This window comes from Psittacula echo (assembly GCF_963264785.1).
Source record: "Psittacula echo genome assembly, chromosome: 1".
NCBI classification, from domain to species: Eukaryota; Metazoa; Chordata; class Aves; order Psittaciformes; family Psittacidae; genus Psittacula; species Psittacula echo.
Window position 1 is genome coordinate 83,534,831 of NC_137735.1, and position 19,487 is coordinate 83,554,317.

A 19,487-nucleotide genomic window follows, 5' to 3' on the forward strand; every position below is an offset into this window, starting at 1 on the left:
GTGATCCCTGTCTTCGATTCTCCGTCAATGGAGATGGACACCTGCTTGTTTTCTGATCTATCCTGACAGCATCAGCAGTAACTCCTTTCATCCAGTCTAAACTGCAGCAATCCTTCATATATATAGACAAATTCAGCAGTCATTTACAATACAATCTGAAACAGTCAGGACTTGCAAAAGAAATGCTTTTTGTGTCAGAAGTTATCATCTTAAAGGGAGAACTCAAAACAAATAGTTCCCAGAAACCAATACTGAGGTAAGACTTACAGGGGGCAAGGCGTGAGGTGAAAACAAATGTAAAAAATTACAGTCATTAAAATGGGACTGATCTGGTAAAACGAAAATTCATCTACCTTGCAAAATTCTCCAAGATACATATGTATTTGATGTTTATGGTTTCCTAGTAAACAAGAATAGAAACAACTGCTGAGGCAGCAGGAACTATGATGTTATGAAGTTATGATGGCATTAATGAAACCTCGCGTCAAAAGCACCATACCAACTGCATTCACAAACAGGCCTCCAATTTCCCGCTCTCCACCCACAGGGAGGTGGCAGCATTACACTTTGAGCTGCAAGTGCCTCAAAAAGACACGGAAACGCCTCTAGCGCTGCGTTCGTAAGCACAGTCCGAGGAGCCACATGCCCTCTCTTCACGGAAAACGCAGTAGCCTGGATAAAAGCGTCCTGGCCGGCAGAGCTGGCCCACAGATGGCATTTGATGTCATGCATTGTTAAAAACTGAGACCCATAACCTAATATTTGACAAATGCTTGGCTGTAAATGTTTTCTTTGTAGGAAACAAAACAAAACAAAATATGCTGGAAATCCTTCTCAACAGCAGAGATCTTTCTATACCTCAGGGAAACCTTTTCTTTTCCTTTAATGCTTAAAATGGATAATTCTCTACAGCCTTCCTTTTGATTCAATCCTGCATTGTGGTGAGTCATAGAATCATAGAATAGTTAGGGTTGCAAAGAACCTTAAGATCATCTAGTTCCAACCCCCCTGCCATGGGCAGGGACACCTCACACTAAAGCATGCCACCCAAGGCCTCATCCAACCTGGCCTTGAACACCACCAAGGATGGAGCATTCGCAACCTCCCTGTACAACCCATTCCAGTGCCTCACCACCCTAACAGTAAAGAATTTCTTCCTTATATCCAATCTAAACTTCCCCTGTATAAGTTTGAACCCATCACCCCTTGTCCTATTCACTAGAGTTCCTGATGTAGAGTCCCTCTCCAACATCCCTGTAAGCCCCCTTCAGATACTGAAAGGCTGCTATGAGGTCTCCATGCAGCCTTTTCTTCTCCAGGCTGAACAGCCCCAACTTTCTCAGCCTATCTTCATAAAAATGAGAGACATATGAAAAATAAATACATCAAAGAAATCAAGCCTACAAGCCATAGCAAGGTTGACTCAAACTAATGAAAGCCATTAAAATCTTTAAAGAAAAATGTTCTTGCCATAGCAATGAGTTGTTTGTATCCTTAACAATCCCTATTTCTCAAGTCAAGGCTAATATTTATTTTCCTCTACTTATTTCAACCAGCTTCAACACTATCATTTACCTGATTCTCTAGTTTCAGCTGTCGTAGTTTCATGGTTTCATCCTCAAAGATGCTGGGAAAGGGAAAGAAACAAATTAATTACTGCTAGTAAAGTTTGCATTATAAGAGCACAAGATATTCACAGGCTACAACTTCACCATCAAGACTTTAAAACAAGTATAAAACACCTATCCCACAAGAAGACCAAGTTACAACACATTAAAAAATAAAACATACGTTATATTCTGTCATAAACAGGACCAAACTGTAGTTTAATCACCTTAGTAAACTGTTCTGAAAACATTTTGTAAGCAACAAAAGCTTCATTACTGATGGATGGATTTTACTGAGGTAGGCTATCTGCATTTATATTTGAAGGATTAACACAGTTCAAATCAATTCAATAAAGTCCCTGCTCCTTCATAAAATACCCAATTCCAAATTAACTCAGATTTTTAGGTTCTGTCCTAGAGTTAAACACACACTATTTTCTCCTGCCAGAATTCCCAGTACTACAGTTAATACCCACATTTGTATTTGCAACACCTGATATTTGTTCCTAGAGATGAAAAAACTGTTTGACTACTTAAGTTTTTATAGACAACTTTCATAAGAACTCTAGTTTTTCATCCTAAGTTGTGTTCCATAGAGACTTCCCATTTCCTTTTGCATGATAGTGAATTATTACACAAGCTAATGCACTCAATTTAGCACAGTTAACCTTACAAAGGGGAAAGGCTAATTGACAAGTAAGCACATATTCTGCCTACCAAAGCTGTGCACCTTCCTCCTACACAGCTTTGACAAAGAAGAAGATAGTATGAGAAACAGACAAACATTACATATTTTAGGATGGCATGCAGTAGAGCAGGGCTAGCCACAATTGCAATTTAAACAGGAAATTCTCCGTGTGGTCTAGGTGTGCAGAAATGTCCAATCATGTGAAGTCACAAGCAGGCAGACAATGCTGAATATAATCCAAACAAGGAAAACCAGAGACAGAAGGAGAGAGATGGGCTGGAGTTTCTGCAAAACACATGCCATGGGAATTGGATCACAGCAAATAGAGCTAACGAGAAAGGACTCAGAATCCCCTTAACTCCTAGTAAATCCACATTTGACTCAACTTCCAGGCAAGCAAACGACAGATCAGAGGTCCTTACAGACATACTACAGCAGCCAACAGGTCCTGCGCTGGGAGGCTGAAAGATGTAGAAGAAAAGTTTTGTATACACACAGCTTATATACTCTAAAATTGATGCTTACTGCCCAGCTAATGGTATTATAAAGTACTGTTATTGCTGCCATTGCTTTTTATGTTGCAGCTTTCCTTATTTTTTTTTTTTTCTTCTCCTAATGTATTTCAAGCATCATCACTTAGGAGGTCTAGGACCTTGAAAACACCTTGCTTCTAAAAACTGGTATTACTCCTCATGTGGACCAGTCATGTGTAGCACATTAGATTCAAAGGAGTCGAGGGCCTGAAAAACTAATTACTTTCTTGAAGAGACAATGAAAGATATCGCATGTCCCTACAGCAACAGTTACAGTAATACAGTTGTCTTCACCTGAAAACATCCACAATTTAAGAAAAAAACCATACACAGACACATCTACTGGGTGCAGCAAGATACATTAATTGCCACATAAAACTTCAATGTAAAGTAAAACTGTGATGTGCTTTTTATAAATGCTTGAAAGCTCCAGTTAAAATCATAATTAAGAAGCAGGGGGGAGCGATATTCCTTTCCTTTTATTTTCTTATGCCCACTGACTTAAGAAATAGATGATATTTGTTAACTGTAGTCAAGTGTTTCTTATAAAGCAAGCTATGTAGCTCTTATCAATATTAGATTTATGGACACATTCTTATATAATTTAAAAGAACTACAATGATGTCCCCTGTAGATGCAAGCTTCAATCTGTGGTTTTATTGCTTTTCCTAATAGAAAATGCATCCTCAACAACTGGAGTCTATGGAATAAATTTCCAGGTCTTCCTTTTTACCTGAAGGATGGCAAAATGCTGAAATATGAAGACTCACATACATGCCTTGCAGAAATCCTCAATGAAAATTATTTTCTACCTACTCTGGAATAACGCTACATAATGTTAAAGACAGGTCTAAAGGCCCGTGGAACGGGACCATAACACAGACTGTTGTGCAAGCTCCAACTGCTTAACTGAGACTTGGGCATGGTTGAAACACAAAGATTCTAACAGGTCACAGAGCTTGATAAAGTAAAAAGACAGCAAATAGTATTCTCTTTTACAACTTACTGTTAAACACAGACCAAAATCACCTTGTAGCAGGCCATTAAGTGAAAGCAGTCACCAATTCTTCTCATTATAAAGTGCAAGGATCCACACAAGGAACAAAATTAAAAGAAACAATTAAAGCCACAAATGAGCACTGTGGCACTGTAAATAGTGCCAAAAATACCCCAAAACAAAACAAACCCACTATTTTTATTCACTCCTCCTGCAACCTTCCTTCCAGCACTTGGTCATTGCGAAGGTGTAACGTAATAACCAGACCAAAGAAAGCTTCCCCCACACACTTTACACCTTTTTCTACACCACCCCCCCCCAGCGGGTTTGGCGTTACTACAGACATTACAGGAAAACGCTGTGCTAGTCACTCCCACAACTCATCACAAAGGAATGCAAGCAGTGTTCTAATACAGCTGCAGGCTCCAAATGCAAATCCTCCTTCAGATGGACTTACTACACAGACTAGTATATCCAAGTGCTCTTTGGACATGCCCATGTTGAACCACTATGCTCTTAAATATGGCTTTTTATTTGAAGGGGTTATGTGTAGTAGGAATTAAATATCCAGTAGGTACAGGAAAAATACTCTGCATCTCCATGGCTGCAACAACAGTGTTCAAAACATGAAAAAAACACACCAAAACACAACCACCAACCAGTCACCCATTTACCTTTGATAAATAATAACTGAAAATATCCTGGTAGCCTGTCATGATCTTCCTCTTCCCAGTCGCTGGAGCAGACTATACAAGACCCTGCCCCTGACTCCTCTGCTGCATTTACCAGAACTCATAAGGTCTCCTACTAAAGCTGCATGATGGATAACGGACACATGGCCAGAGAGAAAGGAAAAATGACTCACTGTAATGTAGAAATGAAGAATAATTATTATCCAGGATACAGAATAAAAATGAGTGTGTGAACAACTAGTTACAAGAAACACTCAACTGAGAAGATACAACAGCATGTCTGAATGTGAACAGCAACACATAAAGGGTTTCACAGACCCATTCGTCCTCACAGATCCTTTTCTAGATTCAACAGACTAACATGAAGCAAAATGTTTTATTTTTAACCCTCACATTCCTGCTGAAATCAGAATTAGCCGCCTTCTCATATTATAAGCAGAAATTAAAATGTTACAATAGGAATATGAATGACAAATTTATTATGGATGTTTTTATTTGGTCTTTCCTAATCATTTTGGGAATATCAAACTAACCACAATGAAGAGGTAACTTAAGAGGTCCTTAAATTTTTAGCTGTTTCCACTGGTCTGTTTCCTTCAAAGGAAGTCAAAGGCACAGTAAACTAACATCATTTTCATCTACAGATGTCACAAAATTGCCAATATATTATGTTCCATTTCTTACTCATGTAACTTCTTTTTCCTTTGCAGGACAGTTTATTAATGTGGTAGCGCAGTTCTGTCTCTGAGCAACACTCCCAGAACTTAAGAATCAGGGAATGAGAAGGATGTGGCTTATGGCACACATTTTTGTCCACTAGATTTTATTTTTAGCTGTAGAAGCACAAGTAAAACCAACTTCAGTAAGAAATGAAGTCAGCTGGTATGAAAGGGTTTTCACTCTTAACTCTCCAAAGAACTTTCTTGGGAACTACATCCAAACTATGGCTATGAAAGAAAACAGAAGCCGTAGAAAAAAGATCATTTGAGGAAGGATTCTTATCTTTTAAAAGATTACAACACTGTCTCTGGAAAATGGCTGACAAACAAATTTTGTCTGTAATGCACCTTCCAATCCACAAAAGAGAGGAGTCCCATCTGCTTTCCTTGCAACAGACACAGCTGGAATTGTTCATTTCTGGGAAAGGGAGTAACACAGAACAATAGTAGTGAGGATTATCAATGTTTTCTGCCTTCCCCGAGGCAGAAAAGTAGACCTTTTTTTTTTTTTGCAAACATGGTCTTTCCTTTATAATTAATTTAACTACCAGTAAGTCTTCCAAGGTAAACTGGATCTGCTGTAAATTGGCCATAAAATGTCACCCCCATTTTTAAGTGACACAAGTTGCTATGTAACAGTTCTTATAACAGCATTTCAGTTATAAATTATTTTCAAGCAGTTGACAGTTCAACAAGGGCAAGTTTTAACCTCTGGCTTTTTACATAAAGAATGCTATCTCCCAGTGAAATCAGTTTTACCTTTGATTCCCCCTCCTAAATAAACATGCACAGATTCCTAATGCCAACAGCAGACTGTTTCGAGAAAGTTTTGAGAAAGGTTTCACAAAATTCATTTGGCACGTTTTTCACCTGCTGAACGTATTATGGGAGCAGTGGCATGGCAACAGTAAACACTATTTTGGAAGCAATTCTGAATGAGTGAATATATTATCGTGAATAAAGACTGTCTTGGATATGCTTTAATACACAAATTATGTCCCACATGATACAAATCGCATAAAACATCACAGACATTTGAAGAGAACTAGTAGAAACAACAAAACCTGCCAGATTAGGGTGGGGAAACAGAAAGACAAACATCCAGATCTTATGTCTTACTCCACTGTGAAATACACCCAAATCCTCTAGGCACTACAGGTTCCTGACAATAACTTGTAGCAACTACCTGAACAACTTACAACTTACTAAAGAAGATCAAAAGAAATACAAAGGCAAGTTAGTCCTTTAATACTCTCGCTTCTACCTACCTCTGAGTTTAAAAATGGAACTCCACTGTAATCATGTACTTTTCTTAAAAGCCATGCTTTAAAGTGTGCCAAACCTAACCAAAACAACACCCCTTCCCCCAAAAAAACCCAAACCAAAACCCACCACCATCACAAGCTGGTGTTCTGAAATAGATACAACTTTTTTCTCTGTAGATATATATATATTCATTGTCTATATACACATGGATTTGTTTTGCCTTTATTGTGGCAAAACAGCTACCCAAACAACTTAACAGTAATAGGAATACCATGCTGAAAAAAGGAATTCAAGAAAAAAAAAAAAACAAGACACGTGCTACAGAAAAAAATCTTATTAAAAAACATGAACAGGTTGATAATTATTTTTGTTGGATAAAGCCAAGAAAGCAGTGAATTTGATCCAAACCTATCCTTGTAGCACCAAGCACCATCTTCTCCAATAGTAAAGTGAAGCCTACCTGAAAGTAACAGGTTGTTCAGGTTAAAACAGTTCAGCAAGAGCACACTACATTTGGCATAAAGGAGTTTCTCTGAAAACTTATCCATTTTGAGGTGACTAATCACATGCCAAATGTAACCAGGTAAATAATTATACAGTCTAGTACTGACTGACTGTAGCCAAGTTAATGCAGAAAAGAGTATTTAGCAGTAAAGGAGATGCAAACTTCTCTTTTCTTTATGGGACTTGTTCCAGTGGTTTTTGACAGGTAAACTGAAATTGTGTAGGCCAGGTGAAACAACCGCTCAGAAGAATCACAGAATCATAAAATGGCTTTGGTTGGAAAGGACCTTAAGATCATCTAGTTCCAAGCCCCTGCCATGGGCAGGGACACCTGACACTAGACCATGTCACCCAAGGTTCTGTCCAACCTGGCCTTGAACACTGCCAGGGATGGAGCATTTACCACTTCTTTGGGCAGCCTGTTCCAGTCCCTCACCACCCTCACAGTAAAGAACTTCTTCCTTATATCTAACCTGAACTTCCCCTGTATAAGTTTGAACCCATCACCCCTTGTCCTATTCACTAGAGTTCCTGATGAAGAGTCCCTCTCCAACATCCCTGTAAGCCCCCTTCAGATACTGGAAGGCTGCTATGAGGTCTCCACGCAGCCTTCTCTTCTTCAGGCTGAACAGCCCCAACTTTCTCAGCCTATCTTCATACAGGAGGTGCTCCAGTCCCTTGATCATGGTCGTGGCCCTCCTCTGGACTTGCTCCAACAGTTCCATGTCCTTCATGGAATCCCCTCTACCTTCAGTTTCAAAATAGTATCCATGGAAGCACAAAATCCCAGTATAAAATTATCATCTCACAAATGCAATAGGATATACTCTGCACCATTACATACCTACACAAACATACCTTGAAATAGGAAAAGTTACCATGGCGGGAGATTGTCAGGTGACTTAAACAGGAACCTGCTAGTAAAGTAACACAGAGAAATGAAGAGTCCGTTGGAGAAAAGTTGAATTATGGTAAAATAAAGAATAAAGCATATGCTCTCTTATGACATGCCTTTTTCAGAAATTAACAGATGGTATCTTGGTGAACAAGTTGACCATGAGCCAGTACTGCACCCTCATGGCAAAAGTGGCCAACAACACCCTGGGCTGCACTAGGAAAAGTACGGCCAGCAGGTCGAGGGAGGTGACCTCACCTCTCTGTTCAGCACTGGCAAAACCACACATGAAGTCTGTGTCCAGTTCTGGGCTCCTTAGTGCAAGGACATACAGATATACTGGAGCAAGTCGATCAAAGGGCCACAAAACGTAAGGGACTGGAGCATCTCTCCTACAAGGAAAAGCTGAGATAGCTGGGATTGTTCTGCATGGGAAAGAGAAGGCTCAAAACTTTTCCTGAGAGAGCGATCAAACACTGGAATAGGTTGCCTAGGGACATTGTGGAGGCCCCACCTTAGGAGATATTCACAATCTTACTGGACATCATCCTGTGCAAACTGCTTCAACTGACCCTGCTTTGAGCAGTGGGGTTGGACCAGATGATCTCAAGAAGCCCCATCCAACCTCTACAATTCTGTGATTCTGTCCATTTGGGTTTTGGAGATCACAAGGTAAATGAAGATAGTTCACAGGCTGAGATAATAAACTAGACAGTAAAGAATATAGGCTCTTACAAGAAAATGCAACAGGAACACAAGTGTCATGAAAAAGTTAAATTCTATTCAGTGTTGACTACTGTACTGCTTAAGAGTTCCATATGCCATTCCAAAACTGACTCACCAAGTAACAAAGATTAGCTCCTCCTACTTCAAACAAGGGAACACAGCAATGAAAATAAAGCAGCACACTCTGGAAAGAAGCTAGTAGATCTTACATCTGTACTATAAAGAGTACAAACAACAGCTTGTGTCATTCTCTACTATACTATACCAGGAAAACAGAAAGTAGATCCTTGTTTTCCTTAGCCAGAAAAGTCTCAAGTAATTCGTTACAACATACTTAAAGTGAAGGCAGTACTATTTTCCTGAAAGGAAGGCCAAGAGAAGCCAGAAATTCACACCGGCTATTTACCGTTAAAGCCACCATGGATGCTGGAAGGGTAGCACAGAGGAAGACAACCATAAGAATATGCGCAAAACAAAGAGAAAGAAGGGAAGAAAAGAGAAAGAGAAAGAAGGGAAGAAAAGAGAAAGAGAAAGAAGGGAAGAAAAGAGAAAGAGAAAGAAGGGAAGAAAAGAGAAAGAGAAAGAAGGGAAGAAAAGAGAAAGAGAAAGAAGGGAAGAAAAGAGAAAGAGAAAGAAGGGAAGAAAAGAGAAAGAGAAAGAAGGGAAGAAAAGAGAAAGAGAAAGAAGGGAAGAAAAGAGAAAGAGAAAGAAGGGAAGAAAAGAGAAAGAGAAAGAAGGGAAGAAAAGAGAAAGAGAAAGAAGGGAAGAAAAGAGAAAGAGAAAGAAGGGAAGAAAAGAGAAAGAGAAAGAAGGGAAGAAAAGAGAAAGAGAAAGAAGGGAAGAAAAGAGAAAGAGAAAGAAGGGAAGAAAAGAAAAAGAGAAAGAAGGGAAGAAAAGAAAAAGAGAAAGAAGGGAAGAAAAGAAAAAGAGAAAGAAGGGAAGAAAAGAAAAAGAGAAAGAAGGGAAGAAAAGAAAAAGAGAAAGAAGGGAAGAAAAGAAAAAGAGAAAGAAGGGAAGAAAAGAAAAAGAGAAAGAAGGGAAGAAAAGAAAAAGAGAAAGAAGGGAAGAAAAGAAAAAGAGAAAGAAGGGAAGAAAAGAAAAAGAGAAAGAAGGGAAGAAAAGAAAAAGAGAAAGAAGGGAAGAAAAGAAAAAGAGAAAGAAGGGAAGAAAAGAAAAAGAGAAAGAAGGGAAGAAAAGAAAAAGAGAAAGAAGGGAAGAAAAGAAAAAGAGAAAGAAGGGAAGAAAAGAAAAAGAGAAAGAAGGGAAGAAAAGAAAAAGAGAAAGAAGGGAAGAAAAGAAAAAGAGAAAGAAGGGAAGAAAAAGAGAAAGAAGGGAAGAAAAAGAGAAAGAAGGGAAGAAAAAGAGAAAGAAGGGAAGAAAAAGAGAAAGAAGGGAAGAAAAAGAGAAAGAAGGGAAGAAAAAGAGAAAGAAGGGAAGAAAAAGAGAAAGAAGGGAAGAAAAAGAGAAAGAAGGGAAGAAAAAGAGAAAGAAGGGAAGAAAAAGAGAAAGAAGGGAAGAAAAAGAGAAAGAAGGGAAGAAAAAGAGAAAGAAGGGAAGAAAAAGAGAAAGAAGGGAAGAAAAAGAGAAAGAAGGGAAGAAAAAGAGAAAGAAGGGAAGAAAAAGAGAAAGAAGGGAAGAAAAGAGAAAGAAGGGAAGAAAAGAGAAAGAAGGGAAGAAAAGAGAAAGGAAAAAAAGAAAAGAAGGGGGAGGGAGGGAAGAAAAGAGATGTTTATTCCATAGGCAGAACACCAGCTTTCTATGTAATGACCTCTCAACTACACACTCCAAATCCCCAGGGTCATTTCATTTATAGAAATTGCTCTACCGAAGGAAAGAACAAAGCAAGATCCACAGGGGCTTAGAATTCTGACTCCTATGATCTTCTGTTTGTGAATTATATTGCCTGTTACTTTTGTTGACCTCCTACCCCATTACAACATGAAACCAGTGAAATGTAAAACAGGTGCTATTCTCTCCCAACAACAAAGTCAGCAGTTAAAGTGCACACAGTATGCTTAACCAGGACTAGATAACAAAATTCAAAGTTCCATGAAATATCTCACTTCATGACAAAACTTACACTTGTTTTATAGTCTTTGAAACTAAAACTGGGGGAAGGAACATAAATAAAATTTTCTGAACTAACACCTAGAACTGATTGTTGACTTTTAGTCCCACATTGGTTTGGTTTTTTTTTTAATTATTTTATTTTTAAGGATTGAAAGGGGAAGTCATCAAAGGGGTAGAAACAGCAAAATTTAATTTCCATACCATACCAGGTGACTCAGCAATTTACCACTGCTAGACTTGGATTCTTGTTCTTTTTCTGCCTCAAATTTCACGTAAGGATGCTAAATGGGTAAGGAATGCAGAAGTGACCACACACTTCTGTAATAATAACACACAGTTTAAGCTTATCAATCTACAGAATATATGTTTTAAACAACAGTAGGAGCAAGTGTAAGTGTTCCTGCAGTAGTCTAAGTCAACTGGCATATCAGCAAATACACTTGGAAGAGGATTCATCCCATGACCCAATTACAACACAATCATCAGTTTTGTGTTGGAGATCACCCAGCTGTCCATCAGTGACAAAACAAGAGTCTGGAGCTATCCTGGTGCAAGTCTAGTTGCAGAAAGTTTTCACACATTCAAAGTCATAATTTTGTTGAAATCAGGGCACTGGTCACTTCAACAGATGCCATGCCAACAGTGGTTAAAGAAGAAAACAAACAGAAGGCAGCTGTAGAGAAAAATAATGGTTGTCTCAGTTAAGTTCCATAAGAGACAGAATAAGAACTTAACAGAAATTGAAGCAACAACTCAAACAAGGTTCAACTTTGAGACAAACCTTTCGTTGTTTAACAACTGCAGTTACCAAGAGCGTTTGGGAATTTTAGTTGATAGGTTACCCCTACAGTGCTGCTCCTTTTTCTCTCTTGCCACTGCTGTCTACAACAGAAAGTGAGGTGATTCCTTCTTTCATTAACACTGACAGCAGTGGCATCAAATTTGCAGTCGCAAAAGGTTTCATTTTCTTTTGAAACTCTACTCCTAGGAATACATCTCAACTACATTTTTAAAATACCTGCATTTTATCAGTATGCCATTTTGGACATATTTCTTGGTTATAATGTTCAGACTTGAAAGGGATGAAGCAAATATGATATTAAGCCAATTCTCTTTTATCTAAGGTTAAAATTTGCAGAATTACAAAACCTGGAATTTACAAAACAGTGCTTGTTAGTTGCAACAAGGTCACCCTTGGCCAAATAAAAATATCCAAGGACTAACAGAAGAGCTGACAGGCTTTTAAAAGCAAATTTAAACTTGTCTGGATTACAAGTACAGCTAAAAGCATTAGAAAAGTACTTTGTCTTTTTTTTTTACCCCAAATTGTAATTATGGTCCACCTATATAAAACAGTCAAGCTCACCAGCCACCAAGACTCCTGATAACTTCAACTACTCTACTTTCAAAATATGGAAAGGGCTTTTGGCTGGACAGCAATATATAAAATTACTTTTGAACCTTTAATAGTCCACAGGATCATAATCTTTTGAAAATTGAACTATTATTGGCAATAAGCTCTTTTTCTTCATTAACTTTTGCAGACACTGAGGAAATATCCTATAGTTGCTGAGTTACCAAACTGAAACCCGCTAACCAATGCATGTCTAGTCACCAAAGAAGCATCCAAATTACATGAGGGGCTGCTGTGACTGACACCCAGGTTTGCAGTCCCTATAGATTCAGTCAAGATTTTTGCCCCTTGAAAATGATGGGGTTTTATATATGACAGCTGCAAGTCAGAAGCCGATTCACATTTGGAAGGCAGCATGTGGGAAGCTTTAAGTATTCCTGTATACCGTATAATTAGTGTGCAAAAAGGCGAAGTTCATCAATTCACAAGATTCTAAAATACCGTAAGAACCAAATTTCCTTCTCGATATTTTAAAACCTTACAATGATTTAGAATTACTTTTATCTGAATGTTTCTACTGTATTCAACATTATTAATTTCATACAAAGTCCCAAAATGGACTTTCCCAAATGAAGAGAGAAGGTATTGCACTTATCAAAACTATGAAATAGCATTATCTACTCTCCCATTTTTTAAAGCATTAAGACAGTTATATCATGTCTCCCTGAAAGTCAATCAAACTTCAAAATGAACTTGCAATTTCAGTTGCAGCCACCTCAAACAGGACACAGGTTAACACAATGGCACAGTTTCAAGGAGCAGTCTGTTTCAGAGATGGCTGGCCTACAGCCAAGACCTCAGCTGCCTGTCCACAGTCAGGTATCCCACAGCACATTTACAAAACTATATGCATTTAGTTTTGACTTGTTCGCTTCATCTTTGTCTATTAGAAGTAAAATACTTTTTATATCTTAATATGTATTTTACATATTGCTCAACAGTAAAGGTATTCCAGCTCAGGTGGCATTTTTAGACTTTACAGGTAGTACCTTCATTGCTATGAACTGCCAGATATTATGCATCACATTTCCTTTGTCTACACAAACCACTGTATGGACAACTGACAATTATTTTGCCAAGCAAGAGTCCCAGTGGCTGAACTAATGAGTTATGGATAATTTTACTATTCTCTTTTCAGAAAAAGAATATCTTTCTTAAGAATGCAATCTTTTGTCTTCCTGCAACTTACAATAGTGCTGTTGAACATTCTGAGTTCAGAGTCAGACCCCTAAAAATAGGAGGCCTTAAGGATCTATTTAAAAACTCTGTACCTTTATTTAGGTTCACGTATTCTAGTTTTCTTACTTTAACCACAGAGAACAAGAAAATTAAGGAAATGATTGTTTAATAAACTGGGAGTGGAAGGGAAGCACTATCACATGAACTGCCATTGCTGTTAAGCTGTTTCTGTGAGGCAACCATAAAAGCATGCAAAAAGTTTCTTAGCAGAAAGCAATTATAATAGTACAATTGTTACACGTAAAGCAGCATCATTTCCTGTAACATCAACTTGAAACCTCTAATAGCTGTGCAAGGAAATTTATGTGCATCTGGTCTTCAGCTTTTCAACAGGTGTTTCCAGAATGGTATACAAACCTCAGCCTTTAAAGTCTGCATAAAGAAGTCATCTTCTAATGTTTCACAGCGTATTTGGTGGAACAAAGCAATTACAGGACCCCTTCTAACTCTATTGCCCCTTTTCACTGTCAATTAAAATTACCAACTGTATGCCATAAGTAAATACTGTTTCTTTTCTACACTGTGTTCGTTATAATTAAACTACTAGAAGTTTAGGTTTCTCTCTTTACTTGCTTCTCCTTTCCCTATCCAAACACCAGAGGTACAAAAGGTATTTTTCCTGTATTTTTACAATCATACTGTCAAAATTTTCACTCTCTGCCTATATCCTCATATTTCACTTAATATAATTTCGGGTTTCAGCTATTTCAGTGCTACAGGCATAATCTCTTTCCAAAACACCTTCCCCAAAGCTTACAGTTGCTTTCCCTGCTACATCAGTCAAGTTCCTTTCCCTTTTTTCTCTCTTCTTCTCTCCCAACAGCGCACAGAGTACGTCGCTGCGTACCCCAAGACCTTCACGAGGAACAGAAGAGCAGAACAGCACTGCAAAACCGCATCACAGCAACACTAGAAACAGGCAGAGTGGACCGAAACCCACAAAAGCAGTTCAGTCTCCACGTAATTACACAACACACGAAATCGAGCGTTTTGGAGCCAAACACCTAAACCCAGAGGGTCTGACACCGCTGCCGCCCGCGGGACGCGAGTGTTGTCAGGGCAGCGACCCCCTCCTCCCCCAGCCGAGCAACTCGACGCTACCCCACGCGCAGCCGTTAGCAGCAGCCGTGGCAGAACACAGGCCCCGCTGTGGCGGCTCGGCTCGACACCGGGCGCTTCTGCTGACGCGATGTGAGGCAGAGCTGCGCGCAGAGCCGGGCAGCCCCGGCCCTTTTGCTCCCAGAGACACCGCCACCCTGAAACCCTGCCCGTCAGTCCAAAGATGCAACCGGACCGCCCTCACTGAGCTGCGGTGCCGGGCCGCAGGCAGCTCCGCTGGACCCCACTCGCACTGCCCTTCTCACCTGCCGCCAGCGCGGCCACCTTGGCCCCTCGCGCTCTCCATCCCGAGCCCCGCCGTTACTATGGGGCCCCGGCCACCGCGCCCAACCCCGGCCTCACCGCTACCCTTGGCAACGGAACTCGGTACTGAAGCGCGGCGCCATTGGCCGGAGGCGCAGCACGCGACCTGCCCATTGGCCACGGTACCCCTCAGCGAGGAGGGACGAGCCCCGCCCCTGCGCCGCGGCGGAGCGCAGGCCCGCCCCTTCTGTGGCGGTTGGGGCGGCCCTTAGCTCGCCCTGCCTGCCTCGCGGGCTGGAGTTAGCAGCTACGACGAGCAGCCACGTACAGCCAAAAGATCTTTAAGAGATACCCCGTTCCCCGAGGAAGCCCGGCCCAACATACCCTCATCGCGAAGAAAACACCCCCTGAGTATTTATGGCATTTCTCAGGAGGATGAGCCAGCCGTAGCACACGGCTTGGCTTAAATCAGCTCCCCTCTCCATCCTTGAAATTAACAGTCTGTTCAGATGTGGTTTTGCACAGGTTTACTGCTCCTGCCAAGTCAGACGTTGGTCTGTCTCCTTGAGAGGTCGAGGTTCGTCTTCACCAGTATGTCAGCAGCACTCAGCTTCCCCCTGTCCTGAAGATACTTCATTATAAGAGGCCGCTGCCTCCAAGTAACCTTTACTCCGTACTCACGCTCAGGAGTATCTGTAACCAGTACTGCTGCTGACTCCAACTCCCCCACCTCACAGGACTCAGTACCAAATGCCAGCTCTTTTCCTGGATGCCAGGCATGGCTACTTCTTTGTGGCAGAGTGCTGCTGCATCTCCAGCTACTTACGGAAGGCACCTGTGCAGTCTCTCCATCTGGTGAACTACAGGCTTCTGGCTCCACAGGATGGGGAGCAGGTAACAAGGGTATTTCTCTACAGTTCACCAGACCGTTCACATGGATGTTGGCTTTTGCTGCTGTCCCTTGCTTGGGCTGCCTGTGCAAGTGTTGCGTCTGCTTCCTCACGCGATTTGGATGATCTGAGGGGTGAACTGCAGCTTCTTCTGTCTTCTCAAAAGTTAAAGGAGGAAATCTGCAGGCTATAGCTCTTCGACAAGCTCCTCCTATATGAAGTGAACTGTAGTTGGCATCGTGATTCTGGGGTTTGTGAGGACCACGATGCTTCTTCTGGCATGCTTTCAACGCTACTGATGTAGTTGTTTCAAATTGTGGACACACCTGAAGGGAAAGACATAATAAGAAAAAAAAAAAAAATCACAACAGTTTTCTCCATACAAAAGAATACCCATCTGATTCTACTCCCCCACTTGACCTATCTTTTTTCAGTGTGTTCTTCAAGTGAGCAAAGCAAACCAGTCACCAAGCTACTAAGCAGGAGATACTGCTGAACTTCAACATCATGTTTGCCAGTAACTCTAAAAAGTGTTTGGGGTGCCAGTGAGCTATTCTCTGGCAACCTAAGATTAAAGATTTGGGTTTTAAAAAAACATTCTAACTGGTGTCTACTCCTGTAACCCCTGTAAATTTCAAAAACAGTTCAGAGCTGGATCCTGTTTCTTTCTGCATTTCAGCATAACTCTGAATAGATCCAGTAAACTACATCCTCAGTCTCTCTGAACAGGTAAAGGTTGAACTGAAAGCAATACAAAATTATTTAAATGATGCCCACTTAGCTCTATCACCTTAGTTATGTTACTGTGACTTTCACAATATTCCCCAAAACTTCTTTGCTTCAACAGTTAATCTATCAGCCAAAAGCCACTTCTAAAATTGGCTTTCTATAGGCAAAGCTTTCTAAAGGTCAAATCTCAAAATCTATATTTTTTTTGAAAGATTCTAGACTCTTACATAAAACCTGAAAATCCCTCTGTTACAGTAATCTTTATTTTCCTTGGTATCAACAAAAGAGTCAGCTTCTCTTTCCTGCAGTTTGCTTTTTCCTAGAGCATACCAAACTGGGATCTGGTTACTATAATTATAGATCCTTTCCAGCATTCCTAAGTTACTACATAGTCCCTTCAAAACAAAACAAACAAACAAACAAAAAAAACCCCAACAAACAGACAAAAAAACAAAGTGAAATTTAATTAAGGATAATGATTATCCACTGTACAACTGAACTGTTTGAATGCAAAGCCTTTGTGCAGGAGGAGAAACACACGATTCCCTGATAATTGTATCCTGGCACATATTTAAAAGAACATAGGTGAACCACTGACTTTGAGGGTATGACTTCCTGGGTTTAGGCAACATGTAGGGTAGGCTTTACCAATGCATGAGCCTAGTAGTCAAGAAGGTATGAAAAACCTAGATAACATCAAGAAAAGAGGAACAGAAAATCAGTTGCCACTGAAATAAGTTGACAGAAACTCTGCAGAGGATACTTCAAGAAGTCACAAACCTACTAGGATTTTCAACTGGAAAACATCCCACAGTTTCAGTGCTCACAGCTCCAAACAAATTTTAGAATCATTTTATGTTCAAAATCAGAGAGATCAGTACCAGTGCGGATATTTCCAGTTCTTCCAAACAAGAATGCCTATTCACAGCATTTATTTTACTTAGTGTTTCAAGAGCCATAGAGCTAGCTGCCTCAAGCATATTGAAAAAAAAAAAAAAGAAAGAGGAAAAAATTGAACATGTTCTACTACAAGTTTAAACCACCACAAAAATAACTCCAGGTCACTAGGAACAAAAAAACATTCCATGCAGGTTTGAATCCATGTTTCCTGAGCCTGCTTTGTGAAGAGCATAATGCCAAGCAGCAATAATGCTTAAACAGAGCTCCCCTAGGTGATGGCTGTTGCTGCATAGGAACAGTCTGTCTCTGTAGCACCTGTTTGCTTGAAAAAAGATAAAACTTTACATCACATGCCATAAGGAGTATCTTAGGATACTTCAGACAGTCCCGAGATATTTTTTCAGGTCAGAAAAGGAGCCCATCCAAAGAGTGCGATAGAGAAAAACTATTCAGAACACAGAATGGAAAAGAGGGCAGGTTAGAATAAATAAACCTGAAGTGAAAGCCTGGATTCTCTAAATTTAGCAGTATCAGATTTAAACAAAACACCTAGTACTTTAACATGTAATATTTGGAGTTCTGCAGTTATTTCAAGCAGCAAGCCAATAAAAAAAAATTCCCCTCTAATGTTTATTATCCTGAGTTCTCAGTTGCCGTAGAAAACAGCATTTTCCTGATGAGAATTAGCATTTCATAAAACAAATAGTCATATTAGTCAGTACACACTGCACGGTTTTATGCCTTCAGGTAATCAAGACCTTAGTGGCTGCAGTTAGTATATGAAGCAACTCAAAAGCAGTTAATGTTTTAGTCAGCTACTATGAATTCAAGTCAGTGCTACTAGCTTTCAGTATCTAGAACAGACAGCTTTCTGTTGAGTCGTACAGGAACTGCTGCAGCGGGACTCGAGGGGAAGGATAATCGATACCAACCCAGGCAGGAGAGGTGTTCTGGTCTACGGGTTTTGTAGGAACACGTCTTGGATTCTCAGCCGAATGTAGCGGAGCTTCATAGCAACGGACGGGTCCCTCTCGCGGCCTCTCAAGGAATACCAGCTCTGCCTTTCTGGCCTTGGTACATTTCTTTTTCGGAGGCATCAAAAGGTATGGTAAAACCACTTCGAAACCTCATTGTGCTTGCTAATGCCAATTGGAGAAAGAGAAAAGCACACAAGGAGATGCTAAAGTGTTCTCAAATCTGTAGAAGGCAAATAAATGGATTTGAAGGGAAACTTATTTTACTTTTATTAAAAACTAGATCAAACATGTATGCAACAGTATGCCATACACATCTCTATGCAGACTTTTTCCAATCAGTACTTTTTGAACCTTCTGTTGGATTTCAGATAGATTCAGAAATGCACTGAATAGATAAATGCTCCAGAGCTTCATGTAGCCAAACACATTGAAGGAGACACAGATGTGAACAAAACGAGTGTCCCAGCTGCAAAAGGAGTTCTGAACTGGCCTTTGGGCCAGACTCAACGTTACTGGAAAAGTTAGTTCCTTACAAAAGTACCTATTTTAGCTACACAAGACAGGCAAACTCACATAGTCATTTTTCTTCATGAAAATATTTCAGAAGTAATTTGAAAAACATCCATCTATGAAGAGGCCTGTCTAAAATACTGAAATAGAGAACCAGCTGTATTTAGAATAGGCTTGGTCACTGAAACTTCAAGGTCACTGAAACCACTGGGAAAGAAGCAAAAAAAAGGAATGAGAGTGTTTGACCTACTGAACCTTCTTTGTCAAGTCAGCTATCAAGAAAATTAAGACAATCTATTCACATTAGTTTAATATCTAGTAGTCACAGACAAAAAAACGGCTTAAGAACTGAAAGTCAATGAAACTTCCCCCCTTTTTCCCCAATTTAATCCATCAAACTGGTTTGTAATGCCAAAATATACTGTAGGGGCAAAATAACCAGAAGTCTTTCAGTTTCTAGCTGCTAGCTACCTATGCCTATGCATTTGATGTTTCCCTCCTGTGTTACTGTATCTTGCGTTATTTTTAACCTGGTGATTAAGTCTGAATTGCAAATTTAATTTTCCATTCAAAAACAGATTAGTAAATACAAGGAATTTTAAAGAGAACATGTTCTGAGAAATGCATTCTCTTACCAAATACACAAGACCGCAGCAGCCTGACTGCTTACCAAAAATACAGCCTCCTCGGGGAGTCCTGCGAGCCGCCTTAGCCAGACACTGCCGTAACACCCGTTAAACGGTGAAACTCCGTGCCCCTTCAGAAGGCC

The 19,487-nt window shown here is 40.1% G+C and overlaps 2 protein-coding genes across 2 annotated transcripts in view; both read right to left on the minus strand.

Moving 5' to 3' along the window:
- TULP3 (TUB like protein 3) overlaps window positions 1-14,755 on the minus strand; it is a gene marked incomplete at its 5' end in the record, with an annotated part of 31,518 nt that extends 16,763 nt beyond the window's left edge. The window contains 2 exons of the mRNA XM_080628941.1: window positions 1,576-1,627; window positions 14,715-14,755. Coding sequence (XP_080485067.1) covers window positions 1,576-1,627; window positions 14,715-14,755 — 93 coding nt within the window. The remainder of the gene's footprint in view (window positions 1-1,575; window positions 1,628-14,714) is intronic.
- A 501-nt stretch (window positions 14,756-15,256) lies between these two features.
- Window positions 15,257-18,328, minus strand: RHNO1 (RAD9-HUS1-RAD1 interacting nuclear orphan 1; the record flags this gene model as incomplete). The annotated part of the gene is made up of 2 exons (XM_080624819.1): window positions 15,257-15,928; window positions 18,164-18,328. 2 exons carry the CDS (start codon window positions 18,326-18,328, stop codon window positions 15,257-15,259), a joined length of 837 nt encoding a protein of 278 aa, XP_080480945.1.
- Between the last annotated feature and the right edge of the window lie 1,159 nt (window positions 18,329-19,487).